General features: G+C 36.8%; 5 protein-coding genes across 5 annotated transcripts; 3 read left to right on the top strand and 2 right to left on the bottom strand.

The window, feature by feature from the left end:
* The first annotated feature begins 396 nt into the window (after window positions 1–396).
* LOC147486049 (uncharacterized) lies at window positions 397–10676 on the top strand. The gene is made up of 10 exons (XM_086570936.1): window positions 397–513; window positions 1089–1317; window positions 1394–1598; window positions 2132–2222; window positions 2361–2506; window positions 2610–2853; window positions 2960–3064; window positions 3182–3364; window positions 3575–3779; window positions 9361–10676. The coding sequence occupies exons 2-10, from the start codon at window positions 1098–1100 to the stop codon at window positions 9846–9848; spliced, it is 1887 nt and encodes a 628-aa protein (XP_086427062.1). The 5' UTR covers window positions 397–513; window positions 1089–1097; the 3' UTR covers window positions 9849–10676.
* LOC147486048 (uncharacterized) lies at window positions 10410–13216 on the bottom strand. Its single transcript, XM_086570935.1, has 2 exons — window positions 13064–13216; window positions 10410–11946 (listed from the first exon to the last, which is right to left on the bottom strand). Exon 2 carries the CDS (start codon window positions 11887–11889, stop codon window positions 10729–10731), a length of 1161 nt encoding a protein of 386 aa, XP_086427061.1. The 5' UTR covers window positions 11890–11946; window positions 13064–13216; the 3' UTR covers window positions 10410–10728.
* Window positions 13217–14781: 1565 nt separating this feature from the next.
* Window positions 14782–20258, top strand: LOC147486047 (syntaxin-132-like). The gene is made up of 13 exons (XM_086574964.1): window positions 14782–14970; window positions 15136–15234; window positions 15338–15394; window positions 15528–15576; window positions 17145–17233; window positions 17322–17395; window positions 18328–18370; window positions 18450–18510; window positions 18614–18639; window positions 18733–18810; window positions 19076–19156; window positions 19697–19762; window positions 19880–20258. Exons 1-13 carry the CDS (start codon window positions 14953–14955, stop codon window positions 20051–20053), a joined length of 915 nt encoding a protein of 304 aa, XP_086431090.1. The 5' UTR covers window positions 14782–14952; the 3' UTR covers window positions 20054–20258.
* Window positions 20259–20733: 475 nt separating this feature from the next.
* Window positions 20734–21123, top strand: LOC147486046 (uncharacterized). Its single transcript, XM_086573633.1, has one exon. The coding sequence runs from the start codon at window positions 20734–20736 to the stop codon at window positions 21121–21123; it is 390 nt and encodes a 129-aa protein (XP_086429759.1).
* Window positions 21124–21301: 178 nt separating this feature from the next.
* Window positions 21302–26838, bottom strand: LOC147486045 (putative glycosyltransferase At5g03795). The gene is made up of 3 exons (XM_086574963.1): window positions 26349–26838; window positions 22142–22706; window positions 21302–21855 (listed from the first exon to the last, which is right to left on the bottom strand). Exons 1-3 carry the CDS (start codon window positions 26722–26724, stop codon window positions 21327–21329), a joined length of 1470 nt encoding a protein of 489 aa, XP_086431089.1. The 5' UTR covers window positions 26725–26838; the 3' UTR covers window positions 21302–21326.
* Between the last annotated feature and the right edge of the window lie 39 nt (window positions 26839–26877).

Here is a 26877-nt window from a genome sequence, read left to right as displayed (position 1 = left end):
CTCCCCTCAAATTCCACATGGTGATATATGACGTTCGCATTTAGCGAATAAGTTATGGTACGGCAATTTTATTTATTTATTTTAAAATTGGAAAACAAGAGGGTTTTTATAGGTGTGTTCAAGATTGTTATATTAGAAATATTTTAAATTAATTTGGGAGATATTATTATATTAAAACTACATTAGTTATGGGTTTATGGGGTAAGGGAGTATTTTTTTATGGGTGTATCAAGATCACCCCCAAAAAAAGCGGTGAAAACAAAAACATTAAACTCATACTTATCCTAATCCTAATCCACGTGATTTTATCCAAGAGTTTTACTTTTACTAAACATGTGTATACTAGCTTCCAATCCCCAAAAAACAAAGACCAATCAATCTAATGGCTATATGTTGTCGTAATGTTTGAAACATATTCGATTACAAGAGTCCTAGTTCATACTGGAGTCTATATATACACTCCCACATTTTTGCAAAAACTTCCAAGAAGAAGAAGAAACAAAACAGCTCTCCGTATGTTATTTGCTTGTCTTATTCGCTAGAACAGTCAAGCTTTAGTTTCTTTGTTCTGTACGTACTTCTTATAGAGTATGCATGTATATATGTGTTTTTTTTGGGTATAGAGGGTAGTCTTATAGATTTATTCTATTTGTTCTTGTGAACCACTGCTATGTTAAGTTTTTCTGCTTGAAACAATTTTGTAGGTGTCGATACCCTTTGATGACTTTTATGTGTTCCAGTGGTTCTCATCATGCAGATGCTGCTTTCTGTGTTTTAATCATGCATGTTATTGCTTTTTCAGCCTATAATACATCAATGTTTGAGTATTAAAATTTTGATCTTACATGTCAATAGTGCTGCTTTCTTTGTTTTAGTTTCTAGTGTTAAAAGACATTCAATCATGCATGTTATTGCTTTTTCAGCCTATAATACATCAATGTTTGAGTATTAAAATTTTGATCTTACATGCCAATAGTGTTTTTTGTGATTTTGCTTTAAGCTCAAGACGTTGTGATTTAGTACCTTTTTTTGAGGCTTTCGCACAATTGATGCATGTAGTGTACTTGTTTTGTTGTGTCTCCTCTCAGAATAAAAAGATGGTGAGAATTTCGATCCCTTTAATGGGATTACTCCTCCTGTGTTGCTTGGTGTCCATTACAAAAGCCGAGCACATGAGATACAAGGATGCACAACAGCCGATCAATACTCGAATCAGGGATCTCATGAATAGAATGACTCTTGAAGAGAAGATTGGTCAGATGACGCAGATTGATGTATATAATGCCACATCTGATATAATGAAGCAATACTCCTTAGGTAAGTTACACTGTTTTTCACTGATATAAGAATAGTAGAAACGGCAAACAGATATTTAATTAGTTTAATATGACAGGGAGTATATTGAGTGGTGGAGGACATGTGCCGGGCCCTCAAGCAACTGCCGAGGATTGGGTTGACCTGGTGAATGATTTACAGAATGGTTCTCTGTCTAGTCGTCTTGGTATCCCGATGATCTATGGAATAGATGCCGTTCATGGACATAACAATGTGTACAAGGCAACGATATTCCCCCACAATGTTGGGCTTGGATGCACAAGGCAAGTATCGATCAGTGCCATGACATAAGATGATAAGAGTTCTGTTTATTTTTGTGTTCTTTTTTTGCCAGTTGAGTTGAAATTTATGAACGAAGAAAAATCAAAAGCATGCTACTTATTTTGTCAAAAATTGGTTACTGTTTGGATTTAAGCAAAAATATTTTTACGGAAACGTCTGTTCTCTTTTTTCTGCATTCCAGTTTAATTGCTAGAAGCACACTTGATTTCCATATACTGGCTGACAACTATAATCTAATCTGAGGCACATCTTCCTAGGAGCAAATTACCTGTTTTAAATAATGCATATTATGTAGTAAAACAATGCATATGATTGAGTCAATAGTGGAGCTCCTGACGACATGTATTTGGATGAAATAACATCATTAGGATGACTATATATACAATGCTCGCAATAGATAATGTGACTCATGGTCATGTTTTTGTCAGCTGCATCTTCCCCACAACACACATTCACCGTCCATGGTTTTATTTGCACGGTGTCTCACCAATGTTATGTTCTTTACATCATGTAGGGATCCTGATCTAGTGAAAAGAATAGGTGCTGCAACTGCTCTTGAAGTTAGAGCTACTGGCATTCAATACGCTTTTGCTCCATGTATCGCAGTAAGTAACCAAATCACACATATATGTTCGCGCAAGTCATTCCGACTTTTGATGTAATACAAGTACCTTAGTGCAGATGACGACTTAAAGAACCAAACATTATTATAATATGTTATCATCTTTGTGAATGTAATATAGGTCTGCAGAGATCCAAGATGGGGTCGGTGTTATGAGAGCTACAGTGAGGACCACAAAATTGTCCAGGAAATGACAGAGATTATACCTGGGTTACAGGGAGATATTCCACCAGGTCATCAAAAAGGAGTTCCTTATGTTGGTGGGAAGTAAGTGTTTTCGAAAGGGATCTCTTAAAGTTTTGGAAAGTTTGTTTATCATGAACTTGAATGATATTCTCTGTCGTGTGGTAATTTATTTGTGTCTGTGTAGGACAAAGGTTGCAGCTTGTGCAAAGCACTTTGTGGGCGACGGTGGCACAACAAAAGGCATCGATGAGAACAACACAGTGATTGACGCACAGGGTTTGTACCGCATCCATATGCCTGCTTACTACGATTCAATCATCAAAGGGGTCTCAACTGTAATGGTCTCCTACTCAAGCTGGAATGGAAAGAAGATGCATGCCAACCGTGAGCTTATTACCGGCTTCCTCAAGGACAGACTTCACTTCAAGGTACAGCCTCTTACCGACAGCATGCTAATTCTAAATCTAAATATGAGCATTGCCGGTATGTTATTCAAACCCGGGAGTAAGTCTAATTGTTATGTGCTTTTTGCAGGGTTTTGTTATCTCAGACTGGCAGGGTGTAGACAGGATTATCGACCCACCTCATGCAAACTATTCAGACTCTGTTCTAACTGCAATAGATGCCGGTATTGACATGGTCAGTTGCTCCTGCCTTATTTCATCATTATTTGGACTAAACTGTTTGATGTTCTTTCAATTGGGAGCTTATTTTTAGCTCCGCATTGCTGGACTCATTTTTTTTTCCTGCTTCCAGGTTATGGTCCCCTTCAACCATACTGAATTTATCGATGTACTTACCAACCTTGTTAAGAAAAATAAGATAACTATGAGCAGAATTGACGATGCTGTGAGGAGAATATTGCGAGTCAAGTTCATGATGGGTCTCTTTGAGAACCCAATGGCTGACTACAGCCTAGTCGACAAGTTGGGCAGCCAGGTTAGTTGCATAGTCCAAGTTTCTTTAGTTTCTGTTGGCACACTTGGCATTCCCGAAATCTACACGCGAACTGCTGAGCTCATTGTTTTGATCCCAAGTTTGATCATGCTTCTTGAACTCACACTGCTCCACATAATTTTCCCATATTGTCTCTATAGTTACCATTGGTTTTTGTTTTGTTCCTGAAATCCTGACATGTGCATTTGACAGCCACATAGAGATCTAGGAAGGGAAGCGGTTAGGAAATCACTTGTTCTTTTGAAGAATGGTGAATCTGCAGATGAGCCGTTGTTGCCTCTCCCAAAGAAGGCACCGAAGATACTAGTTGCCGGAAGTCATGCCAACAACTTGGGCTACCAGTGTGGTGGCTGGACAATGGAATGGCAAGGACTTAGCGGAAACAATCTGACATATGGTACTTTTCTCTTTACTTCATCATTTTCATTAAGTAATTACCTTGGCCTTCTAGTGTTTTTCTTCTTAATCTGGAGGCATAAAATGTTTCCCTAAAAGATACTTATTTTTCGTTAATGAACTTAAAAGACACTTCAATGACTGAAAACATACTTTGAACAGGAACTACCATCCTCAAGCATCATCACAGCTGCAGTTGATCCAAGCACACAAGTTGTTTACAATGAGAACCCAGATGCTGACTTTGCCAAGTCAAACAACTTCTCCTATGCAGTTGTGGTTGTGGGTGAGCATCCTTATGCTGAGTACTCTGGTGACAACTCGAACCTAACGATTGCAGAACCTGGGACGGACACAATCACAAACGTATGCGATTCTGTTAAGTGCGTCGTTGTTGTCGTCTCTGGCAGACCTGTTGTGATTGAACCATATCTGCCCCAGATAGATGCCCTTGTAGCTGCCTGGCTTCCAGGCACTGAAGGTCATGGTGTCGCTGATGTCCTCTTCGGCGATTATGGATTCACTGGAAAGCTTTCTCGGACTTGGTTCAAGACTGTGGATCAGCTCCCAATGAATGTTGGGGATTCACATTATGACCCACGGTTCGCATTTGGGCACGGACTGGAGACCAAGCCAAATACAGGAAATGGTTGATAGATGTAGTTATTGATAGATTAGTTTGTAGTCAATGGGGAAATCCATGACTTCTTTTTGAAGCTTCTATACTAGTTTCCAGTGTGATTGTTTATAGCATTTTGATTGGTTATAGATCAGTTTGTAGTAGAAGAGAACTCTGATTTTATTTGAAGCTTAAACTAGTGCTCGAAGTTTTAGATGCTGTGTGAATGATGTTTTTTTAGTAGAACTTGGGTTCTGATTTATGAGTTCAACATGTTTTACTAGGTTCACGTGCGTAGTTTGTGTGTGAAAAGAGGTGGACTCTTTTGATAAACTAGACTGTTATTCCAAGTGTAACAGAACACTCTTCCATCCATGCATCTATTCTAGCTCGTAAGTTCGGCTATAATCCTAAAGAATGGTAATATAGCACCCTGCCCCAGTTGTTAATTTGCAAGAGTCTGGAATAAGGTGCTCTGCACCCAGTGCTGCTACTCTGCTAGTAACAATTGACTTTCTGTGGAATTGGTGAACAACGATAAAAGGTGTTGGCAATGTAAGCAATAGATTGTGTAATGGCATCAGAATAAACTCAAAATCAAGTATCCATGAATCCTTGATGAGACTCTTTTAGTTGAGGTAGTATATTCTTGATATAATTTTATTCATACAAGCTTTCAAACTATAAAATCTCAGAAATATTTATCAAACAAAATAATGTACGTCCACACTGGCGAGATCCAAGCGACTTCCTAGTAAAATCTCCCAACAGTAGTTTATGTCTTATCCATGCTGAGGAGAAAATGGAAAACAATAAAAAATTTATGAGAACATAGCAAACTACAAAATATTGATAATCAATAACTTGTTGAGCAAAAAACAAAATAAATATGATTGCAAAGAGTTAAAGAAGACATTTACAGTAAGAGATAACTAAATGTTAAAGAACAATGAACATCTTAAACCAAGAAAAAATAGTTTTCTACTCAACCTAATGAATGATAGAAGTAAACTTTGTCACAAAAGATGATGTTTCTACATGATAACCATTTACAGAATGCAATATAGTGCACAATCATCTCAATTTGATTGGGTTGATGTCCAAATATGAACACAATAGACACAATATATGCTCTGAAGAGCCTCCAGGAATATAATTATCATATAGGTTTTTTTGTTAATGACTTGATGTAAAAATAGAATTAATAAGAGAACTTTGTGAAAATGACTTGATATAGGGTAAAGCAACCATTCAAAGAAGAAGTAACTAAATACCTAGTTCGAGAAGATAAGTAATGCGAAAGTAGAACAAAATATCAATTTTTAACTAAAAGCAATTTTTGCATATGAAATAAGTAGAACAAAATATAATTTAATTATTTTGTTGAGAGAAAGGAAGCCCTCGTTAAACTTAGAGATGAGAGAATGCATCGAGATAGAGAGAAAAATGTTTCAGATATAGGCAATAGGCAATATGCAGAGAAGATTGAGTGTTAAAGGCATACACATTAATAAAAATGAGTAGAGAATACAATTTAATATGTGAAATCACGTCATTACACCTGTTGAAGAAGCTTGGAGCGGTGGAGAGAACTTAGAGCAATGGAGAAGAAGCGCCCTTGTTGAGTTTCTGGTGGTGGAGTCTCATGTATGTTTGTTTCGAACCTTTCGTTTTTTGTGAGGGTTTTTGAGGAGCACGAATTTTGTGAGGGTCTTAGTTTCCTAATTAAAATCAACTTACTATTATCTCTTAATTGTACTATTAATCGTCAGATGTACTAATTATATAAAATTTAGCCGTCGGATGTAGGTTTCACACTAAGCGCTTAAAAACCAAACTGTTTTATTATATAGATAAATGACTTGTTTTGATTTGGGTGCACTTATTTATTTATTTTAAAATTGGGATACGAGAGGGTTTTTATGGGTGTGTCCAAGATTGCCCTATTAGAAATATCCCAAATTAATTTGGGAGATATTATTGGATTGAGCTGGGTACAGCAAAAACTACATTAGTTATAGGGTTTATGGGGTAAGGGAGTTTTTTTTTTTTTTTTTATGGGTGTGTCAAGATCACCCCCCAAAAAAGCGGTGAAAAAAAAGAACATTAAACTCATACTTATCCTAATCCATGTGATTTTATCCAAGAGTTTTACTTCTAGTAAACACGTGTATACTAGCTTCCAATCCCTACCATCAGAAAAAACAAAGACCAATCAATCTAATGGCTATATGTTGCTGTGGTAATGTTTCAAACATACTCGAATTACAAGAGTCCTAGTTCCTACTAGAGTCTATATATACACTCCCACATTTTTGCAAAATTTGTATTCATAGATGGATATAGGGGTATGTGGGGCGACTCGCACCCGAGATTAGAAAAAATGCTCCACTACCACATAACTAATTGCCTAAAAAAATCTTCAAATTATAAGGACTCGCCCCCAATTTTTTTTAGCAAACTTCCACTACCAAGACTTTTAAAAATTTTCACAACTATAGTGAGAATATAATCAACAAAAAAAAATAATATGAAAAAAAACTAATAAAAAACATTCCAATAAACTAACATTTTTTTTTTACTTCTCTTTTTGCCCTTACAAAATTATCATTTATCATTTATTTTGAGTCCAAAATCATTAAAGATGAACAAATGTGTCTTTGAAGGTTTGATGGGCTAATTAAACTAAAACAAATAGCGAAAGACCCAAAGCCCAACCGGCAAGTTTGTATAATTCTAATCACCCATAACAAACCCGTAAGCTCTCCCTCATTTCTTTCACTCTCAATTCTTAAACAAGCGTCAGACCTCAACCCAAACAAAAAACAAAAAACAAATTCATAAAGGACTTGCGACGCAGCTTGTTGCACGCTTATCCTAATTATTTGTAAAACTCGTTATCATTATCAATAAAATTTCCACTTAAAAAAAACAAAAAACAAAAAACAAAACAAAACAAGGTAATCTTTTACTTTCAATATTAATCTTTTATAGTTTTCTCCACATAATAGTAGGGTTATATAGACTTATAATATTATAAGAAGTTGACAATTTGTTGAATTGTTGTAGATTTGTGGACTAGATTATGTAGATATATATAGATATAGCGTTTGTCCTAATTATTAAAACTCGTTATCATTATCAATAAAATTTACACTTAAAAAAAACAAAAAACAAATATATAACAAAACAAGGTAATTAGGACATGATTGATCTCAGAGGATCACTTCGCATTGTTAAGCTTGAAAACGTTCTCACGGTGGAGGAGGCAGAGGAAGCTGCAGTCTATGATAAGCAGTATCTTCACAGGCTAGAGTTACAATGGAGTCTGGCTTGCACTGAAGCTAGGGAAGCTCTCGAAGGCCACGAACCTCATAAAAATCTAGTAGAACTAGAGGTAGTATGTTATGGTGGTCGCACATTTCCAACTTGGTTGGGGGATTCAACATTCTCCAAGCTTGCAGATATAAACATATACTACTGCAAAAACTGCAACCTCCTCCCGCTTCTTGGAAGACTTCCATCTCTCAAGTCTTTGTGTCTAGGGGAAATGCATGCACTTAAAAAGGTAGATAATCAATTTTGTGGTGGTGGCAGATGTAACGCCCGTATTTAAAATACGTATTTATTCTATTTATTAATTAATTAAATTATTTATTTAAAAATCGGCTGGATTGGATTTGGGATATGTGGGCCTGGTTTTTTGGCCCGAGTCTGTATTGGGCTTGGGTTTCAAACCCAAGTATATATTCGTATTGTTCTAGAGAATAGGGTTCTGGAAGAATAAAAAAAATATAAAAATGGAGGCAGAGATAGAAACTCATTTTCTATAGCGTTGGAACGCGACGACTCATACCAAGAGGAATTCGTTGAGCTGTTCATTATTGTGAATAGTTATATTTTAAATATATTTCACACACAACTCTTTGGATGATACTGTTCTCGATCAAAATGCACCTAAAAAAATTAAAACTCTCTGCTCGACAACTGAATAAGATATTCTTTTGACAAACGTACACAGGGAATCCAATCCAATGAGTTCTCCTATGCCATAGTTGTTGTTGGAGAACCTCCGTACGCAGAAACAAATGATGACAGTTTGAGCACAACTATCCCTGAGCCAGGCCCTAGCACGTACCATTACCAACGTATGCAGGGATCTCAAGTGTGCTGTGGTTGTTGTCTCCGGCCTCCCTGTTGTCATCCAACCGTATCTTGCTTCAAACTCTCTCTCGCCCTGAACTCATTTTTTTCCCTGATTCCAGGTTATGGTCCCCTTCGACCATACTGAATTTATCGATGTACTTACCAACCTTGTTAAGAAAAATAATATAACTATGAGCAGAATTGACAATGCTGTGAGGAGAATATTGCGAGCCAAGTTCATGATGGGTCTCTTTGAGAACCCAATGGCTGACTACAGCCTAGCCAGGTTAGTTGCACAGTCGAAGTTTATTTAGTTTCTGTTCGCACACTTAGCAATCCCCGAAATCTACACGCGAACTTCTGAGTTCATTGTTTTGATCCCAAGTTCGATCATGCTTCTTGAACCACAAGACACGTACTGCTCCACATAATTTTCCCATACTATCTCTATAGTTACCATCAATTTTTGTTTTGATCCTGAAATCGTGACTTGTGCATTTGACAGCCACATAGAGATCTTGGAAGGGAAGCAGTTAGGACATCACTTGTTCTTTTGGAGAACGGTGAATCTGCAGATGAGCCGTTGTTTCCCCTCCAAAAGAAAGCACCGAAGATCCTAGTTGCCGGAAGTCATTCCAATAACTTGGGTGGTGGCTGGACAATGGAATGGCAAGGACTTAGCGGAAACAATCTCACATACGGTATTTTCCTTTTTTCTTTATCGTCTTCATGAAGTAATTAATCTTGGCCCTCTAGTGTTCTTACTTCTTAATGAACTTGAAAGACATTTCAACCACTCGAAACATACTTTGAACAGGAACTACCATCCTCGGCGCCATCACAGCTGCAGTTGATCCAAGCACTCAAGTTGTCTACAATGAGAACCCAGATGCTGACTTTGCCAAGTCAAACAACCTCTCCTATGCAGTTGTGGTTGTGGGTGAGCATCCTTATGCTGAGTTCTCTGGTGACAACTCGAACCTAACGATTGGTGAACCTGGGACGGACACAATCAAAAACGTATGCGGATCTCTTAAGTGCGTCGTTGTTGTTGTCTCTGGCAGACCTGTTGTGATTGAACCATATCTCTCCCAGATAGATGCCCTTGTAGCTGCCTGGCTCCCAGGCAGTGAAGGTCATGGTGTCACAGATGTCCTCTTCGGCGATTATGGATTCACTGGAAAGCTTTCTCGGACTTGGTTCAAGACTGTAGATCAGCTCCCAATGAATGTTGGGGATTCACATTATGACCCACTGTTTGCATTTGGGCACGCACTGGAGACCAAGCCAAATACCGGAAAGTAGAGATCCGTGGCATAGTGGGGACTTCTGAACTATTTTTTTTCTGGCTAAATTGGACTCCACGGAATGGTTGAGGGATATGGTTATCCTTTTTCTTTTATGTCTATTGATAGGTTAGTTTGTAGTCAATGGGAAAATCCATGACTTCTTTTTGAGAAGCAACTACACTAGTTTCCAGTTTCATTATTTATAGCCGTTTGATTTGTGATCAGTTGGTCGACGAAGAGAGCTCTGATTTTATTTGAAGCTTAAAACTAGTGTTCAACGTTTTAGATGTTGTGTGGTTTCTGATTTATGCGTACATGTTTTTACTAGATAAACTAGTCTGCTATTCCAATAGTAACAGAACACTCTTCCATCCATGCATCATTTTTCCACGCTTAAGTTGTTTCGGGTATAAACCTAACAAAAACAGATCTAAAGGACAGTAATACGGTACCCTGCACCAGTTGTTTGCAACAGTCTGGAATAAGGTGCTCTGCACCCAGTGGCCAGCGCTGCCAGCAACAATCAACACTGTGGAATTGGCTAACAACAATAAAAGGCATAGGCAATGTAACAATAGATTGTGTGATGGCATCAGAACAAACTCTATATCAAGTATCCTTGATGCTATTTTGTTTAGAAGTTTAGTGTCTACAACACCAAGCTCGATCTAGATAATGTTGACACTTCTTGTTGCATTGCTTAGTAGCATGATCAGATCAATGTACTAAAACTTCCAGAAAATAAAATAAAAATTGAAAATGAAACATAAGCAATTTGTGAAATAACTCTTTTAGTTGTAGTATAAACTGAGATATTTTATTCATACAAGCTTTTATATTATAAAATCTCTGAAATGTATCAAACAAAGACAACACCAAATGTGTACCATACAACATCACACTGCATCTGAAGTAGCTGGAATCTCTTTAGGACTTTTGGAAGTGGTGGTGCTCTCTTCTCCAGCGACTTTGATCAGCGTCATAAGATCTGTTTTTTCCTCTAAAAGGGCTCCTATCTTAGACTCAATCTTCTCTAGCTTTTGTTTCAGCTTCCCAATATCCTTGGTCTTGTCCTTGCCATCAAGCTTACTCTTCTTCTCACTCTTGTCTTTGTCTTTTTTCTCTTTCTTCTCTTTGCCTTCTTTTTTATGTTCCTTGGTTTCCTTGTTATCCTCCTTTCCATCTCCGAGTTCTTTGGCATCTCCTATTTCGATCTCTCTTGAAGTCACTTCAAGATCATTTCCCTTGCCTTCTATGTCTTTATGCTTCTCTATATTTCCTGTATCTTCATCCTTGTCTTCTTTTCCTTTCTTTTTCTTTCCCTTGGATTCCTTGTCTTTCTTCTTCTCTTCTTTGTCCTTGCTCTTAGGTTCTTTCTTCTCTTTCTTATCATTTTTCTCCTCCTGTTCTTCTTCCTTCGACTCCTTGTCCTCGTCCTTCTTCTTCTCTTCTTTTCCTTTGCCTATGCTTTTCTTTTCTTCTTTTTCTTTTTTCTCTTTCTTGTCAGTTTCCTTTTCACCCTTGCCTTTCTTCTTATCCTTTGGCTCTCCATCTTTGTCCTTCTTCTTCTCCTTCTCTTCTTTTACTTTGTGTTTCTTATCCAATTTCTCTTTCTTCTCTCCTTCATCAATCACTTCATCATCTTTTTCTGTCTTCTTTTCCTTCTCTTTCTCTTTGTCTTTCTTCTCACCTTTTCCCTTGCTTTCCCCATCTTTCTCCGTTACCTCTCCATCCTTTTTCTTCTTCTCTTTCTTTTTGTCCTTTTCTTTTGGCTCTTCATCTTCATTTATGCCTTTCTTCTTCTCTTTAGCCTTTTGCTTCGACTCCCCTTCCTCTTTATGTTTTCCATTGTCTTTCTCCTTCTTTAGTTTCTCTTTGTCTTCTTTGTGTTTTGGCTTCTCTTTCTCCACAGATTTAGTCGTCAGTTCAACTTCAGTCTCTGTTTTCTTTCCCTTATCCTTTACAGGACTTTTCTCTTTGCTCTCTACCTTGAGATGAAGCTCCTGTTTATCCAACACTTTCTGTCCATCAACAATTGATTCAGATTTATCCTCCATCTATTAATTACTTGATCAAATGTACAAATGTGCTCCCTTTTGCTAAACTAATAGCCCCTGAAAATAGGCAGAAGAAACACTAATGTTTGCATAAGGTTTAGTTTGAATGAGCACAATTATGAAAGTAGAACATCTAGTTCTAAAGTTCGCGTAATCTGCATTTCGTTAATGACTTAAAGGTGTATAATTACACCGACATGTACTTGCAAACATGTTAATAACTTAATAACCATGATAGTAGAAATCTGAATGTACAAGTTTAACTAGGAACCCATCTTCAATGAAGAACAAAGGACTGAAAATACATTGCTAAACAATTCAACCTCATTTAAACAGTTGCTTACGTTCACATATAACCCCCGCACACTTAAAAAATGACCTGTTGATCTTGCATAAAGGCGTCACTGCAGAATCATTGAAAGATAGAGGGTGATTCCATCAAAACTTCGCTGCTAAATTGACTGCAGAGTTTTGAACAATTTGCTCAACCATCCAAGATTCTGTAATAAGTGAATTTTAACCAAAGACAAACCAACCCTCAAGACTCTTGTAAATGCATATCTCACCTACAATACGCAGTCCAGTCCTATACAAAGCCAACTAGATTGTTCATAACTTCATATAGTGCAAGGCTAAATTTGATGTCAAATAAAATTTTGGTTGCTAACTTAGAAGAACAGCACTACCGGTTAGAATTCCGAGCAAATGAGCCCTTGACACACAGGCAAACTTCCTCGAACAAAAGTAGTAACTCTGGTTGGTTGGTATTTAACTAAGTAACTCGAAACACATCTGTCTAGTGATGATTAATATCATTCTATAGTATAGAATTCAGTGGCACTGGAGCTTATTGTCTAGACATAAACACACTAGAGAGGACTCTTTACTATGCAAATTCCCTATAAAGGAGAGATAAACTGCCAATCCCCCCATGTAATAGTGTATAGCTGAGTGAAGTAAAGATCTGATATGATGTATTACGCATTTCAAAACGAAACTAAAAAATGTTAAGGTCCTTCCTATACATTGTTGAGATCAGCTGAATCTAAAATGGACCAAACATATCCGAATCTGGTTTAACAATTAACACTACATACAAACTTTAATATATGCTAGGCTTCTAACAATCAACTAATAAACAAAATGAAAAATACAATGTTTGAAACAATCGTACCTTTTTTTTTTTTTTTGAGTTCCAAGGGAGATATTAGACAAAGCCTCTCTTTTATTTCTATTTTTACGTGATTTCTAGATCGTAGTTGCTTTCTTATGATCTTATCTTATTATTTCTTTCCTCTGCTACTATTTATAGTAGTCAGTAAACTTAGCTTCCAAGACTTTATGTTTGGCAACTTGGGTGTTCGACGCGTGTTAGATACGGGCCCACTTTCTTCGATCTGGTGTTTTCTAGTACACGTGGCGGTATCGAAGAAAGCTGTAGAAGTGATGAATGGTTGGATAAATGATGATAACTGCCGAAGACGCGTTTAGGTGTAAAATGGAGACAGAAAACGAGTTTAAGACGTGTGGACTTTGGGACCCACACGGGTGATACTGAACTATTGTTTTGGACTCTGGACTTTGGATAATAAAGAATTTGGGCTGGACTTTGTGGAACACGACAATTTTCAGTGCTTGTTGACAAAGTGCATTTTCTTTCAGTTTACTGTGTCGCCACCGTGGAATTCTAGCATTCATATGGGTGTTGGGACCACGCCCTCGTCTGAGACATGACCCTCCATAAGACTTGAAAGTACAAGGCACTGATGCACCAAGAGTTGCTGTGCTTTGGACAAAACTGTGGTCACAACTCACAACAATATTTGTTCCTTGAGATCCAAAACTCCAAATCATGCAGGCATGCAGCTATAGTATACAACGAGAGCTTAAGATAAGATAAATCCTCTTTTGGCATTTCGTGCGAGCACTACTGTACTGTACTATTGTACAAAGTTTTTTTTAGTAATAGACCCACATTATTGCCCCCCACCCATTATCTCACTCGTAATAGCCATCTAAACTCTGCTGTCATTATCATCCTCGAGGTGTGCTTAACTGGTGTAGGAGTGTAAAGTATAAAATATAAAATATTGCTCTAGCCTCTTCAGTTTGAATTATGTGGTACACCAATCCTTTTTATTCATTCTATGAAGTACGACAACAATATAATAGAAAAAAAAGAATATGATGTAAGAGTAGCACATTATAGCTTTCAAACAATCTAAAATAATCGAGAATCGATAAAAATCGATCAAATAAAATAAATAAACCAAAAATTTCTTTTACAAATTCTCAAGAGATCTTAAATATGCGTCTAAAACCTAAAGATCAAGAATGCGGTCCTAAAATTCACCAATTAAATCCTACATAAAACAAAAAAGGCCTGATTACTCCAGACTGCGTGCGCGCAACATAAGACTAAACCGAGGGCGTGCACGCGTTCAACTAAAACAAAAGCCTGACTTCGAAAAACTCAGAAGGCATGAATGCTATACCAAGAGCGTGTGCCCCTCTACCCCGCTATTCCCTATTAGAAGAATATGACTCCAATTCTAAAATAATAAAAAAGTATTTACATACACATCAGTACATATATTTTATTTTGTATTTTGTGAATTCACATTTCACATGGTGTTATGGTCTCATCTCTCATGGACACAAAACAAAATTTGGGAGAAATGCTAGCTTAGCAAGCAAGTAAAAGCAGGCAACTGAAATTTATTAGTAGTTTTCCTCCTAGTTTCAGTTCTATCTTTGTAAACATTCCTTTCGTGAAAATAAACATGACCCGACCGATTATTATTAGTAGTTGGACAACCTAGCACACGGTTTACACAATACAAAAGTTTCCAACTAAACAAACGGCCCCACCACCACGCCAACATTATTATTATTATCAAATGAAACACAAGTTGAACCTCTCTCTAATTATTTCCAAACCTTTCGCTCAAAATCAGGAAATACAAAAACACACCTCCTCCTCCTCTTTTAATTCTCTCTCTCTCTCCGTTTTTCTCTTTCATCAGATCTGTTTCTTGGAGCTCGTTTTTCTTCTTCTTCAATATGAATGACCTTCTAACGGTACAATTGTTATTTCATTTTTTTTTTATTAGATCTTAGCTTTGATTTTTATTTTACAATGTATTTTCAGAGGATGATATCGTAATTCTTCTTTTTTTTAAAAAAAATTAAACAAATATGTATTTGATAAATATGTATTTGATGATTGTTTTATGATGTTTCCAGGATTCGTTTGAGATACCTCGACGTCAAGGTTCGAGAGGTGGAGATATTGAAATGGGGATCAACGCGGCGGATATGGGCTTAGACCAGTTTTTCAAACAGGTGCATAGATTTTATTTTTTTCATTCTATCAAGAGTGACATTGTAGTAGTATTATGGAAAGGGTGGAGTTTGAAATACTATTTTATGTGTGCTTTCGTTGTAGATTGAAGAAATTGAAAAGCAAATTGTGAAGCTTGATAGACTACTCGGAGGGCTCCAGGTTTGTCTCCTGTTTTTAAATGAAGCTCATTGTGCAAGTGGGTGGTACTTAGAGGACATGTATGTTTACTTAATATGTTTTTAAAAAAAAGAAGTGGGAAAAATAACAGTCTACTCACAAATGGGATCTGCAGGCTGCAAATGAGGAGTCAAAGTCTGTAACCAATGCAGCCGGCATGAGAGGTATTTATGGGGCATATATTTTTTTGTTGAATGAGACATTATATTCCTATCATTTACTCTAGACATATGTTTATGTTTCAAAGTTGCAAAAACTTACACATGCTCGACTTTTGTGGGCTTATTTACGTGGAGCATGATTGGGACCAAAACTGTAGCTTAGTACAACCCTATACAACTATGCAATCTTTTATTTTCTCTTACTTTGAGTTCTCATCTACTATGTATTTTGATCATCACCGATTGTTATGTTTGATATCTGTTAGTTTATTACCTATGTGACTGTAGCCTATTCTTGTATTCTTTATAATGCTTTAGTACTTTCTAGGATGGATATGGTCAGAAATTCTCGTAAAAATGTACCATGTCTAAAGGACTTTGTATTTTTATATCTTTGAGCCCATAATTTTCTTTTCTTCTCATGTATTAAGTATAAATGGTAAAAGTTGCTCACTGTCCTAGAATCTCAATATTTTGGGTTTGCCGAGTCCCATACCTCATACCCTTGTCCAAATCCAACTCACACATCCATAGCCATCCAACACAGTAGTTTATGGCTTATTCAGGAGGAAATCCTGGCTTGATGGTTATAAATATAGGTTCATGTTGGTCAGCGCCTAGGTTATCCCAAGTGGAGTGGTAGCGCAGGATTTCTAGTTTTTATTTTGTTTTTTTGTTTTTTCTTTTTAAAGAAAAATGCTTCATAATTTAAGCAATATGTGTATATGGCCAGGTTAAGAGTGATAACTCATGAAAATATCAAACGTACTTTTGTGGGGCCCACATGAAGAAGAGTTGAAGGCTGATTTGGGTGAAGATGTTCTTCCCACAGTGAAGATCATCTTGACTACAAATCAGCTCACTTGGAGATTTCTAACCTTTTCAGAAGAGGTGTTCAAGTTTTGAATTCATTTTCAAAAAAGATTTGTTCATTGGATTCCCCACAAACTCCCTCTTATTTCTTTCCTTCCAAAGCCCAACGATTTGCTTTTGGAATATACTCTAGTAGCCATGTAGCCTTAGTGAGAAGTGACTTAGTAATAAGATTGTTACCCCTTGATACTTTGAGATTGAGGCCAAGTCTTATTGAATGTGTACTCTCTCAAATGCCAGATGAAACTGAGCAAGATGCCAACTTTTATTTCTTCAATCACAAATAGGAAACTGACAAAATCTTCTAATTCACAATCTAAGATGTTTAACTTTTTGTTTCTAATAGGCTTGCCACCTAGTTTATGATTTTGTGCTCAGATTAATAGAACTGGAAGAATTTTTATCTGGTATTGGAGAAAATGCTTTCTGATTTATAGTACGGAGAATTTCATTCTTGTGATAAATAACCACATTTGTTTTTCTTTAGTGTCAGTTGTAGTCGTGGTGTCTTAAAATTTCAAGCATCCAAATCAAAACCAAATGGCACTAAGTGAAGCGGCCCCAGGATCTTATATACTATGATACATGGCTTTAAATACCCGACGTGGGACTATTAGACTATATTCTATATCTCAACATGTGGCATTCCAACTCAAAAGTCATGATTGAGTATTTTTTTTATTATTTTTTTCTTACAGCAATAAGGCAGCGTATGGAAAGAGATGTAGACGAAGTAGGCCGGATTGCTCTTTCTGTTAAAACAAGAATTGAACAAATAGACAGAGATGTAATTCGCAAATCCTTGCACTTACATATTAATTTGTACAGCTCATTAGGAGTTTTCTTGTATCATAATAATTTCTCTTTATGTCCAGAACTTATCTAATAGACAAAAGCCCGGATGCGGACAAGGAACAGGTGTTGATCGAACCAGAACAGCAAGAACTGTGTAAGCGCTCTTTACGTTACTTCATCCTGCAGCATTGAAATTGTGAGGCTCCTATTAAAAGATAAAATTGCTTTGTTGAAAACTTGAAATCACCTATAAGGGACAGCACAAATCTGTACACATTACTATTTGTTACATAACTATGTTTTACTGTAAAAATTTATACTTAGTTCTTCCAAGGGTAAGTGTGGGTGGGTCTATATCATCAATGGACTTTGTGTTCATGACCTTAGAGACTACTCAGGTTGCTGTTACTCATCATCATTAAGGAAGATACTACTCTGTCCCAGTTAAGTAGATCCCTGAAATGATTACTGCAGTCCTGGACCTATCGTTATGCAGCAAGCCATTATCGATATGTTAGATGTTTCTGTCTATATACCAGAATTGTTTTTTGTTACCATTAGTCCCCCATGAAGAGGAGTTCTACCTTTAGATTCTGTGGGGTATATGGCTAGAACAGAATAGGAGACATTTTGAAGGAACTGTAGCCACTATGCAGGAGACTGTTATGTCTATCAAAGCCCTCTTATTCTAGTGGTCTAAGGTGTTAAAGGAGGTTAGAAACTGTCGTTTTGAGCAATTTGCGTTTAGATGGGACCAACTGCTAGGTTTGGATTTGTTGTGATTCGTCTTTACTCTTTAGCCGTTTGGTTGTAATGCTTTTCTATTGATTTTTTTTTTTCTTTTGTATTGTAGTCATTCTATTTTTTATTGATGATAAGGAATTTTTACCGAGCAAAAAAAAGAAAAAAAAAAGGCCAATTGTTTTCTGTAATAAGGCCATAAATTTTGAGAAGTGTGCTTATCTATTGTTTGAAATTCTAACTTTATGTCCACGTGAACCTATTCATGTCTGTAGATTGTTCGCCTCAGAAGCTTTTTGTACAAGTCTTCGATATCTCATTACCTGGTTTTCCATTTATCTGCAGGGCGTTGAAAAATAGATTGAGAGCTAAGATGACTGAGTTTCAGGTATTGTCTTTGTGTCAGAGCGTCTTCTATGACCACAGTCCCCTTTCTATTTTTTTCTAACAGTACTCCAATTTATCAGACTCTAAGAGAAAACATCCATCAAGAGTATCGTGATGTTGTTGAGAGGAGGGTTTTTACAGGTAAGAAATTCCTTTCAGCTATAATATGATTGCAGTTTATACAAGTTTTCAATCTATTGTAGTATTAGAGCTGACTTTTCCCGTTGGCACTTGTACTTAACAGTAACGGGTGCAAGAGCTGATGAAGAGGTGAGACTGTTTACCCTGTTCAAATATTTAGATGCTCTTCTTAAGTTAGTATTTCTCTGACCTCTTTTTATGGTTATTGTATGATGCAAATAGACAATTGACCGGTTAATAGAGACTGGAGATGGAGAGCAAATATTCCAGAGAGCAATACAAGAACAAGGCCGAGGACAGGTGTTTTTCCTTCTCTTTTCCCATTCAAATGAGACTGGGGAATATCATTTTGTAAAGCTTGAAGTAAATCATACCTCCAACTTCTTTATTCACATCTATCAAGATTCTTACTTGGTTATGCTTGAGTAGTAATTATGGCAGAAGCCACTTTTGTAGTGTTGCTGAAATTCCCAGATTACTGGACAAGGCTTTGGAGGTCAAAAGTAATATGGCTCTCGCTTTTTGAGAATTCTCTTGTTATAACTTATATACTGTCTATTTACAGGTACTGGACACCCTAGCAGAAATTCAAGAACGTCATGATGCTGTAAGAGACTTAGAAAAACGGCTTCTCGAATTGCAGCAGGTATTATTATGTTTCCTTGTGGGGATGTTTTAAATTGGATAAGCTTGATCATCCTACTTTGTTCAGGCTCTGGTTGCATTGAAGCTTGTTCAGATTTTATGTCACTGCTGTGAAGTCACACTCGGTGTGGATTGCACCTATAAACAATAAAAGCAAAGTGTGTAAGAGAGGGATTTCAGGAATGCACCTAAGGGTATCCTGGTATCTTAGTCTTAATGTGAGGTGCATTAGGCTCGCAACTCAATGAAGATTGAAGATGAAGTATATAGATCAATGTGTTGCTTTTCGGGCTTTTCGCTGTGGATTTTGTCATGTGTACTGTGTACAATATTTTTTGCACTAGATTTCCACTAAACTAATCATATAAACTCAGAAGTAGGCATCACACACAAAACAGACCTGTCAAAACAATGGTCGGTTCTTTTTTCACTAAATTTAATCACACAGAAAACCAAACTGGCGAAATTAAAATCTATGAATTGCCTCGGACTCTGAACTGGAGTTATTTCTGGTCTCAAATTTCACATGTTCTGTTTACAGATATTCATGGACATGGCAGTTTTGGTGGAAGCACAGGGTGACATGCTAAACAACATAGAAACACAGGTAATTGATTTTCATGGAACTCTTTCAAATGACTACTACCGGGACAATTTTATTTTCGGCTATGTCTTATTACTATTTGCTTTTACAAAGGAGGATTCTGAAACTACTCTTTCTTAGGTTTCCACTGCAGTTGATCATGTACAATCAGGGAATACTGCCCTCCAAAAGGCAAAGAAGTTACAAAGAAACTCGAGGAAATGGATGTGCATTGCCATCTTCATCCTTCTTGTAATTGTGGCAATTATTGTTCTCACTGTACTCAAGCCTTGGCAGAATAAAAAGGGTGCTTAACTATGATGGTATCTACTCTGTAAAATAATAGCTTTTATTTTGGGTTTCATTTGGAGCTCTCTTGGTCTTTGATTTTAATTATTTTGTCCTCCAGTCCTTGTTATCTAAAAGGTTTTGCTTCCCCGTGGATGGGTTTGTTATAGTTATAGAGTTTATGGCTATTTGGAATATATTGCTATTTTAAATGTTGAGAAAACTTATACTCTGATTTTTTTTTTCATCTATTTGTTGTCACTAAAGATCTTTAAAATGTTTTATGATGGAAGTGTTTGGCAGTTCCTAATAAAACACGGGCATGCTCACCATATCTTTGAATGATTAAATCAGCTTTTGTCATCAGTCTATGGTTGTCTTTTTACTGAATTGTAATAAACATGATTTCAAAGATTTTAATGATTTCAAATGAAGAAGAAAACCGTATTTTTCTCTTTTCTGAGCGGTTATAGATTTAATATAATACCTAAATTATCACAATCATTTCGAGAGACGACTTGCCCTTAAAAACCTGACTCAAGAGGTTAACAAGTTGCCACATTGTCCTTCATAGTGAAGGAGTTCGTTTTCCCGTTATATCAGTATGGAACTGTGGATGCAATTATTTCAGATAGTTATATAGGAACCAGGTCAACTTTTTAATGGGAAAAAGCAATATTAGTATGAAATGGAGTTGGACGCTTGAAATGGGTATGGAGGTCTGTTTAGGGATGCAGATGGAAGAGTTTTGCTCTTATACTGGTGCTTCAAAGAGTAAATCTATTCTGTTCCTAGAGTTACAAGGCACTGAGGTTGGACTGAGCATTGCAGTTAAAATGGGGTACAAGCATCTAATGGTTAACTCTGACTCAGAAAGGGCAGTGAACATTGTGAATGGAACTGAAACACCTCCTTGGTATAGCTTGAACCTTGTTCAAGCTATCAAGGCACATCAACAGCACATGACTACTTTCATGGTGGAACATATCTATAGAGATGGAAATAGAGCTGCTGATTTTGTAGCAAAAAATGCAAATGAAGGTAAAATAGGTGTAGTATGTAGTATAGGGCCTTCAGTTAGTTCAGGAGGATTCTAGTGGATGTATTTACACAAGAATTTAATGAATACAGGTTGGGGTCAGCCCCTAACTTCGAAAAAAAAAACTTGGACGTTAGACGCCTTGACTGTATAGATTATTAGTTCAAGAATCTAACGTCTTAGTTTACTCTGCAATTTCATGTACAGTTTCCAAGCCGAGTTATACACGACAGCACTTCCATACAAAGATAGATCTGCCCTTTATTTCAAACAAGTTTTATAGTGCTGATCAAAATTGAGCAACTCACTCGAAGAGAACCTCAGAGAATTTCTTCGAAGCCACAACTCATACATTACCATGTAAAATGCATCATAATCTGTAGGAAAAAGGTTCCACTGAAAATGTTTACGCACTTTCAATACATTCCTTTGTAACACTGTGTACTCTTCCGAGCTTACCCTATGTAGGATTTTCTTCAATAGTGGTATATCCAAAGTGGCAACGACAAGTGAGAAACTCTTCCAATTTAGTATATCTGTGAAAGGTAGATCATAGTGATTGGCGATGATTACAGGGACACAACCGTAATATAACGCATCCCCTATCCGTGCTGTGTTGACTTCAAAACCTTTTACATGGAGGCAAAACTTGCTGCCAAGAAGCTCGTCAGAGTAGGGGGTTGGCAGCCGACCGAAATGGACATATATCTCTGAGTCGTTCTTCCATACTTCCAGAAGCTTCTTACGTACTGGTGAATTTATAGCTCCAGCAAAGAATGCTAGGTTCTTTCTGTAATCACATTTAGAGAACAGCAAAAAAGTACATATGAGAAAGGAACTTATCAGCTAAAGCAGTTACTGGATCATATCAGCCTATAGAATTCACTTCAGGTACTGAGCGCTCTTGTTTGGTCTTATAAAAAGAAAACAAATACCATCAACTTATAAATTGACCACACTTATTCATTACAGCATCAAAAATTCAATAGCGTATGAGTTTGTTGATGTTGGAGTATTAACTTCAGGCGTAGATGTCAATGTTAAAGAAAATCTACCACATGAAAGAAGTGGTTTACCTTCTAGACAAAGCAACATTTGGAGGATCTCCTTGTCTTGGCCAGATTTGTGGTAAAGATGCATCTTTGTGAGCGATGTACCCAGGTAGGAAATAGCTTGAAGAACAGACAACCTGAATTGCATTGAACTTAACCTCCTCTGCTTTCTCCATTGCTGACCTTCCAATGGAATGACAAGCAACGTAAAAATGGTCTGTTCCACCAGTTCGATTCCAATAAGGATATTTCTGGCTGATATTGAAGATATAAGATCGAACAAAATCTGGGATTCCTCCAACACTCACTCTTTTGTCATGCCGCAACCTTGCAATAGAGAAAGGCAAGAAAAAAAGATCTGCCTCTGCAGGTTCCTCTGTAATAAAATGGCTCTGCATAAGAGCCTTCTTAAAGTAACTTTCACTTGCATAGTTTCCACCTGGTTCGAAGTCTACTGGTAAGAGTGCGTGGGCATAGGGATCATCCTTCTTATGAGGATAGACATATATCTTAAAGCTCCTATTCATCTCATTATAATCTTTGAGAAAGATATCTTCGTCATGGAACACCTCTTCATTCACATTAACGCCTGAACCATAACAATCATCAATTTTGAATTCAAGAGATAAATCCGTATATTGCATAGATACTCAAACTTCTCTTCATCTTCCTCGTAAATCATAAGATTAATTCTATTATATTCAGTAGTTGATCCTGCGCAATTAACCATTTGTAAAACATAACCAGCATAACTGTCACAGCCCGAATTTCTAAACAATAACAAAGTGAATATTTGAAATATAATTATCTCAAACATCACTAGGTTCACTTGTTTAAAAACCCAGACTATGACGGAGAATACTACACATACAAACCCTAATAGTCATGTCATAAAAGAAACAACTTAAAATAAAATCATCCCCATAATTATCCGAAATCTCTTTATTTAGATAACATCCTTCCAAATAAAACATCAAACAAACTCTCCAAATAAAGTTCATCACTACCATGTCCTCATGCCATGAAAAAGGTAAACTATGTTATTACATTCCTCCAACAAAGAAATCAAACCTAAAAGAAAACTAACTAACCGCCTCCAGGGCACTAATCCCAATCACACGCGATTCCATCAGCCTTCCACCTATGTTCCTAAGAACACACCCACGTTGCAAAATAAAGCAAACATGGGTCAGCAAAATGGAATTTGCTGGTATGAGTAGACTAACTACATATAAACATTTCAAAACCTTACTTATCCCACTAACACTTTAAATCTATCCTAACCTAATCATTCTCAGCTTGGAAGACAAGTAGTTCCGTCATCTCAAACGGCATAGTTTCTTCCCAAGCAAAACTTCCTTTTTTATTAACCTCCATTTTATTAACTCATTCTAATAACTCCCTTTTAATATCTAAATAATTGAATTACACTTACCGATATCTGCCGCTGTATAAGGGTAGGACCGCGTCCCTGCACAAAATATTATTAAGTCCTACCTTCCTGCAAAAGAAAGTTAGAACTTGTATATATAACATATGTAAATATCCTATATGCATTCAAAAGTAAGCCCAACACACTTGCATCATCAAATAAATTTCTCTTATCACTTAATCAATTACTTTTCTTATACACCCACCTTTTAGTACCTACTCCACGATTTGCACTCCACACATTTGCCAAATCACACATTCCTGTGTGCCTCTCTCCCACCGAATACCACAATATCATAGCCATCTCCTCGCTTTCATACACATATTTCATGACCTCTTTGGGCACAAAACTCGGTCATTCATGACACATTCAATGAATACCTTAGGTCATTCCCGCCACATTCAAGGAATACCTATCATATCACTAATCGGGCCATTCATGGCACATTCAATGAATGCCCCGGTCATTCCCGCCACATTCAAGGAATACCCAATCCTACATTCCCCGCATATTCAAGAAATACAACTCACCCGCTAGGCTAAATACCTTAGTTCCTCTTTAGGGCGGTCTAACTACAATTTGGTCATTCATGACACATTCAATGAATACCCTTTATATAACACTAACGGCTATTTATGGCACATTCAATAAATGCCCACCTACATATGACTTCATCACTATAAACTCAATTCTAAAACTTGAGTGGAGAGTTCTAAAAGGTGCGGTAAAGTTTGTTTTGTTTACGATTATTGTATTTTATTGCATAGATTATTTCGGAGAACGTGGAAAAATCTTGATTCAATTATTTTTGGTTTACGCGTTATTAATTTCATGGATGTATAAATGTCATAACGTTGTGTATCTCAAAAGACGTAAAATCACAAAGCAAGAAATACACGCATACAAGTATATTTATAAAGGTCTTAGCAAAAAAAAATCAAACACGTTAATAGTCCTAGACTTATCCTATTAGACCGAATCATAATTTTAGGAAAAAGTCAAATTTTCGGGTCAACTGGTCAAAGTCAACCCTGGTCAAAGTCAACAGTCAACTCTGGTCAACCCGGCCTAAACTCCAAAAACCCAAAAGCCCAAATCCTAAGGCCCATAGTCTAATCTAAAAGTCAAAATTTTAAAATCCAAAACAAAAAGATAATAGCCCACGATTTTGGCCCAAGCCCAAAATCGTTTTTGGCTACTGTTCATCTCCTCCCTCTCCAATTTCAAACAACCACCACCGACCACCACACAGCCACCACCGGCCATCCATGGCAAAAAGAAACCCCGCGGTTTGGTTCAGGGAGAAAAACCCTATCTACCCATATCAACAATACTTGATTCTGTTATACTGCAAAAATCGACCGACGCCATTAAAAGCTCTCCGAGCTTCCACAGGTATAGCTCGGCACCACTGAGCCATCTCCACTCAACACACAACCCTCAACACCTTACCCCACATCCTCCATGTTCAATTCCAACCAACAAAACATTCACACAACAAAAAAAAACGGAAACTGCTTGTGATATGGTTCGAACGCCATTATGGTCAAGCTTTCCAAAGGCTTCCCATCTCACCCAATCAACCCAAACACCAAACAATAACATTCACAGTTAACAATTATCATTACCACAAATCAATAAAAACCATACTTCAGGAAAAAAAAAAAAAAGAACGGTTTTGTTCAGCTGATGGCGACGCCATTGATGCTATGTTCCGAGAGTTTCGGCCGATTCAATTTAGAGTCCAGTTATTAACCAATTCCCTATGCTAACATATAACCAAATTCCATAGCTAAACAAGAGGAGAGAAAGCTAGAATAACGGCAGAAAACGAAAACCGTAACAAAACACAATATCAAAACACAGTATGAACACAGCCTTTTTTTCTAACAGATAACGAGAAATTAATAAAAACATTAAGTATCTACTCACTGTTATAACCGAACAGCTCCCCGAAATCGAAACCCCGTCGTCTACTGTCACGCGAAACGATAATCTTCCTCGTTCAAAAACCCCTTTTTTTTTCTCAGTAAAACTCTCACCTTTTTCTAAAACTCTCGTTTTGTTTTTCTCCCAAAAAAACTCTACGTGAGAAACCCCTACTTTCTAGTTTTTCAAACCTCTCCGAAAAACCAGGGTTTTAAACCTATCTACTTACTTACGGGCTTTTTTTTTTCCAAAACTACTGGATATCCTATTTCTGTTTTCTATTTACATTATTATTATTATTATTACTATTAATATTATTATAGGAAATGCAATAAAAAGACGGGGTGTTATAATAACGGAACTTTTTTCTGCGAGACCACCTAGGAAGCGAGGAGCCTAGGACTACTAATCAGTCCATTTTGGCATTCAAAACCTCTTAAGATCTTTTATAATTTTGTACTGCCACTGCACTCAAAATTGTTTTCTAAAATGGTCTCTTTAAGTCGAAGAAGCATACTGACTTCAAGAACTAACTAAATGTCTACAACATTCAAAGGACACAGTGTGTCACAAAGAAATCGTCCCACAGCTGCACTTTGGCCAAAAGACTATACAAAAGTGAACTACATTACTTGAATTCACCATTACCATACGCAACAACATTTGAAGCCTACAGCTATACAAGTTTTCCTTATTGTATAGCAGACTGCAGAACGATATCAATTTCCTCCAATATTCACATTGCACTAAATTATAAGCACTTGAAGATCATTATTTAATAGAACAGTAATATGAGCAATAACCAAAACTTAAACAAACTGATCAATAATTAAACATTACCCATTACCATAAAACTTAAAGCAAGCATACCATTTGAGTTAAAAGGTTGTTTACCCTCCTGAATCCCATCTTCTTTTCTACCAATATTATGCAAAGAGTTCCAACTTTGACCAGCTACCTCAGTTGACTCAGGAGCATAGAAACTAGACTTGTGATGGTGAGACTGAATATCTTGTTGAGTTTTAGAAGAGTTAAATGAATACCCAAGTGATGGTTTAAGTAGTAGCAGATCATGTTCTAACTGAGTGTGATGAGTGAAGAAAAGCTTTGAAGTTGACGAGATGTAAATAAGAATGAAAAGACAAGTTACGAGTGCTAAAGTTGTTGGTATGAAAAAGATGCTTCTGAATGAATTTGAGAAACTATTGTTAGAGAAGCTGTGAAGGAGTGATGAAGAACGAACCATGAAGACTTTTTTGGTGCAAGAATGCAAAGACGACGGGAAATACAAAGTGAGTAATGAGAATTAGTTAAGGTTAAAACACAATTAGTTAGTGTAAGAGAAGTCCCGGGTTAATTAGTACAAAAACGCTAGTCCTTCACCGTGGACGTGGACGTG

The sequence above is a fragment of the Coptis chinensis genome, chromosome 7 (genome assembly GCF_015680905.1).
Source record: "Coptis chinensis isolate HL-2020 chromosome 7, ASM1568090v1, whole genome shotgun sequence".
Lineage (NCBI taxonomy): Eukaryota > Viridiplantae > Streptophyta > Magnoliopsida > Ranunculales > Ranunculaceae > Coptis > Coptis chinensis.
This window is presented reverse-complemented; position numbering and strand designations above follow the sequence as displayed.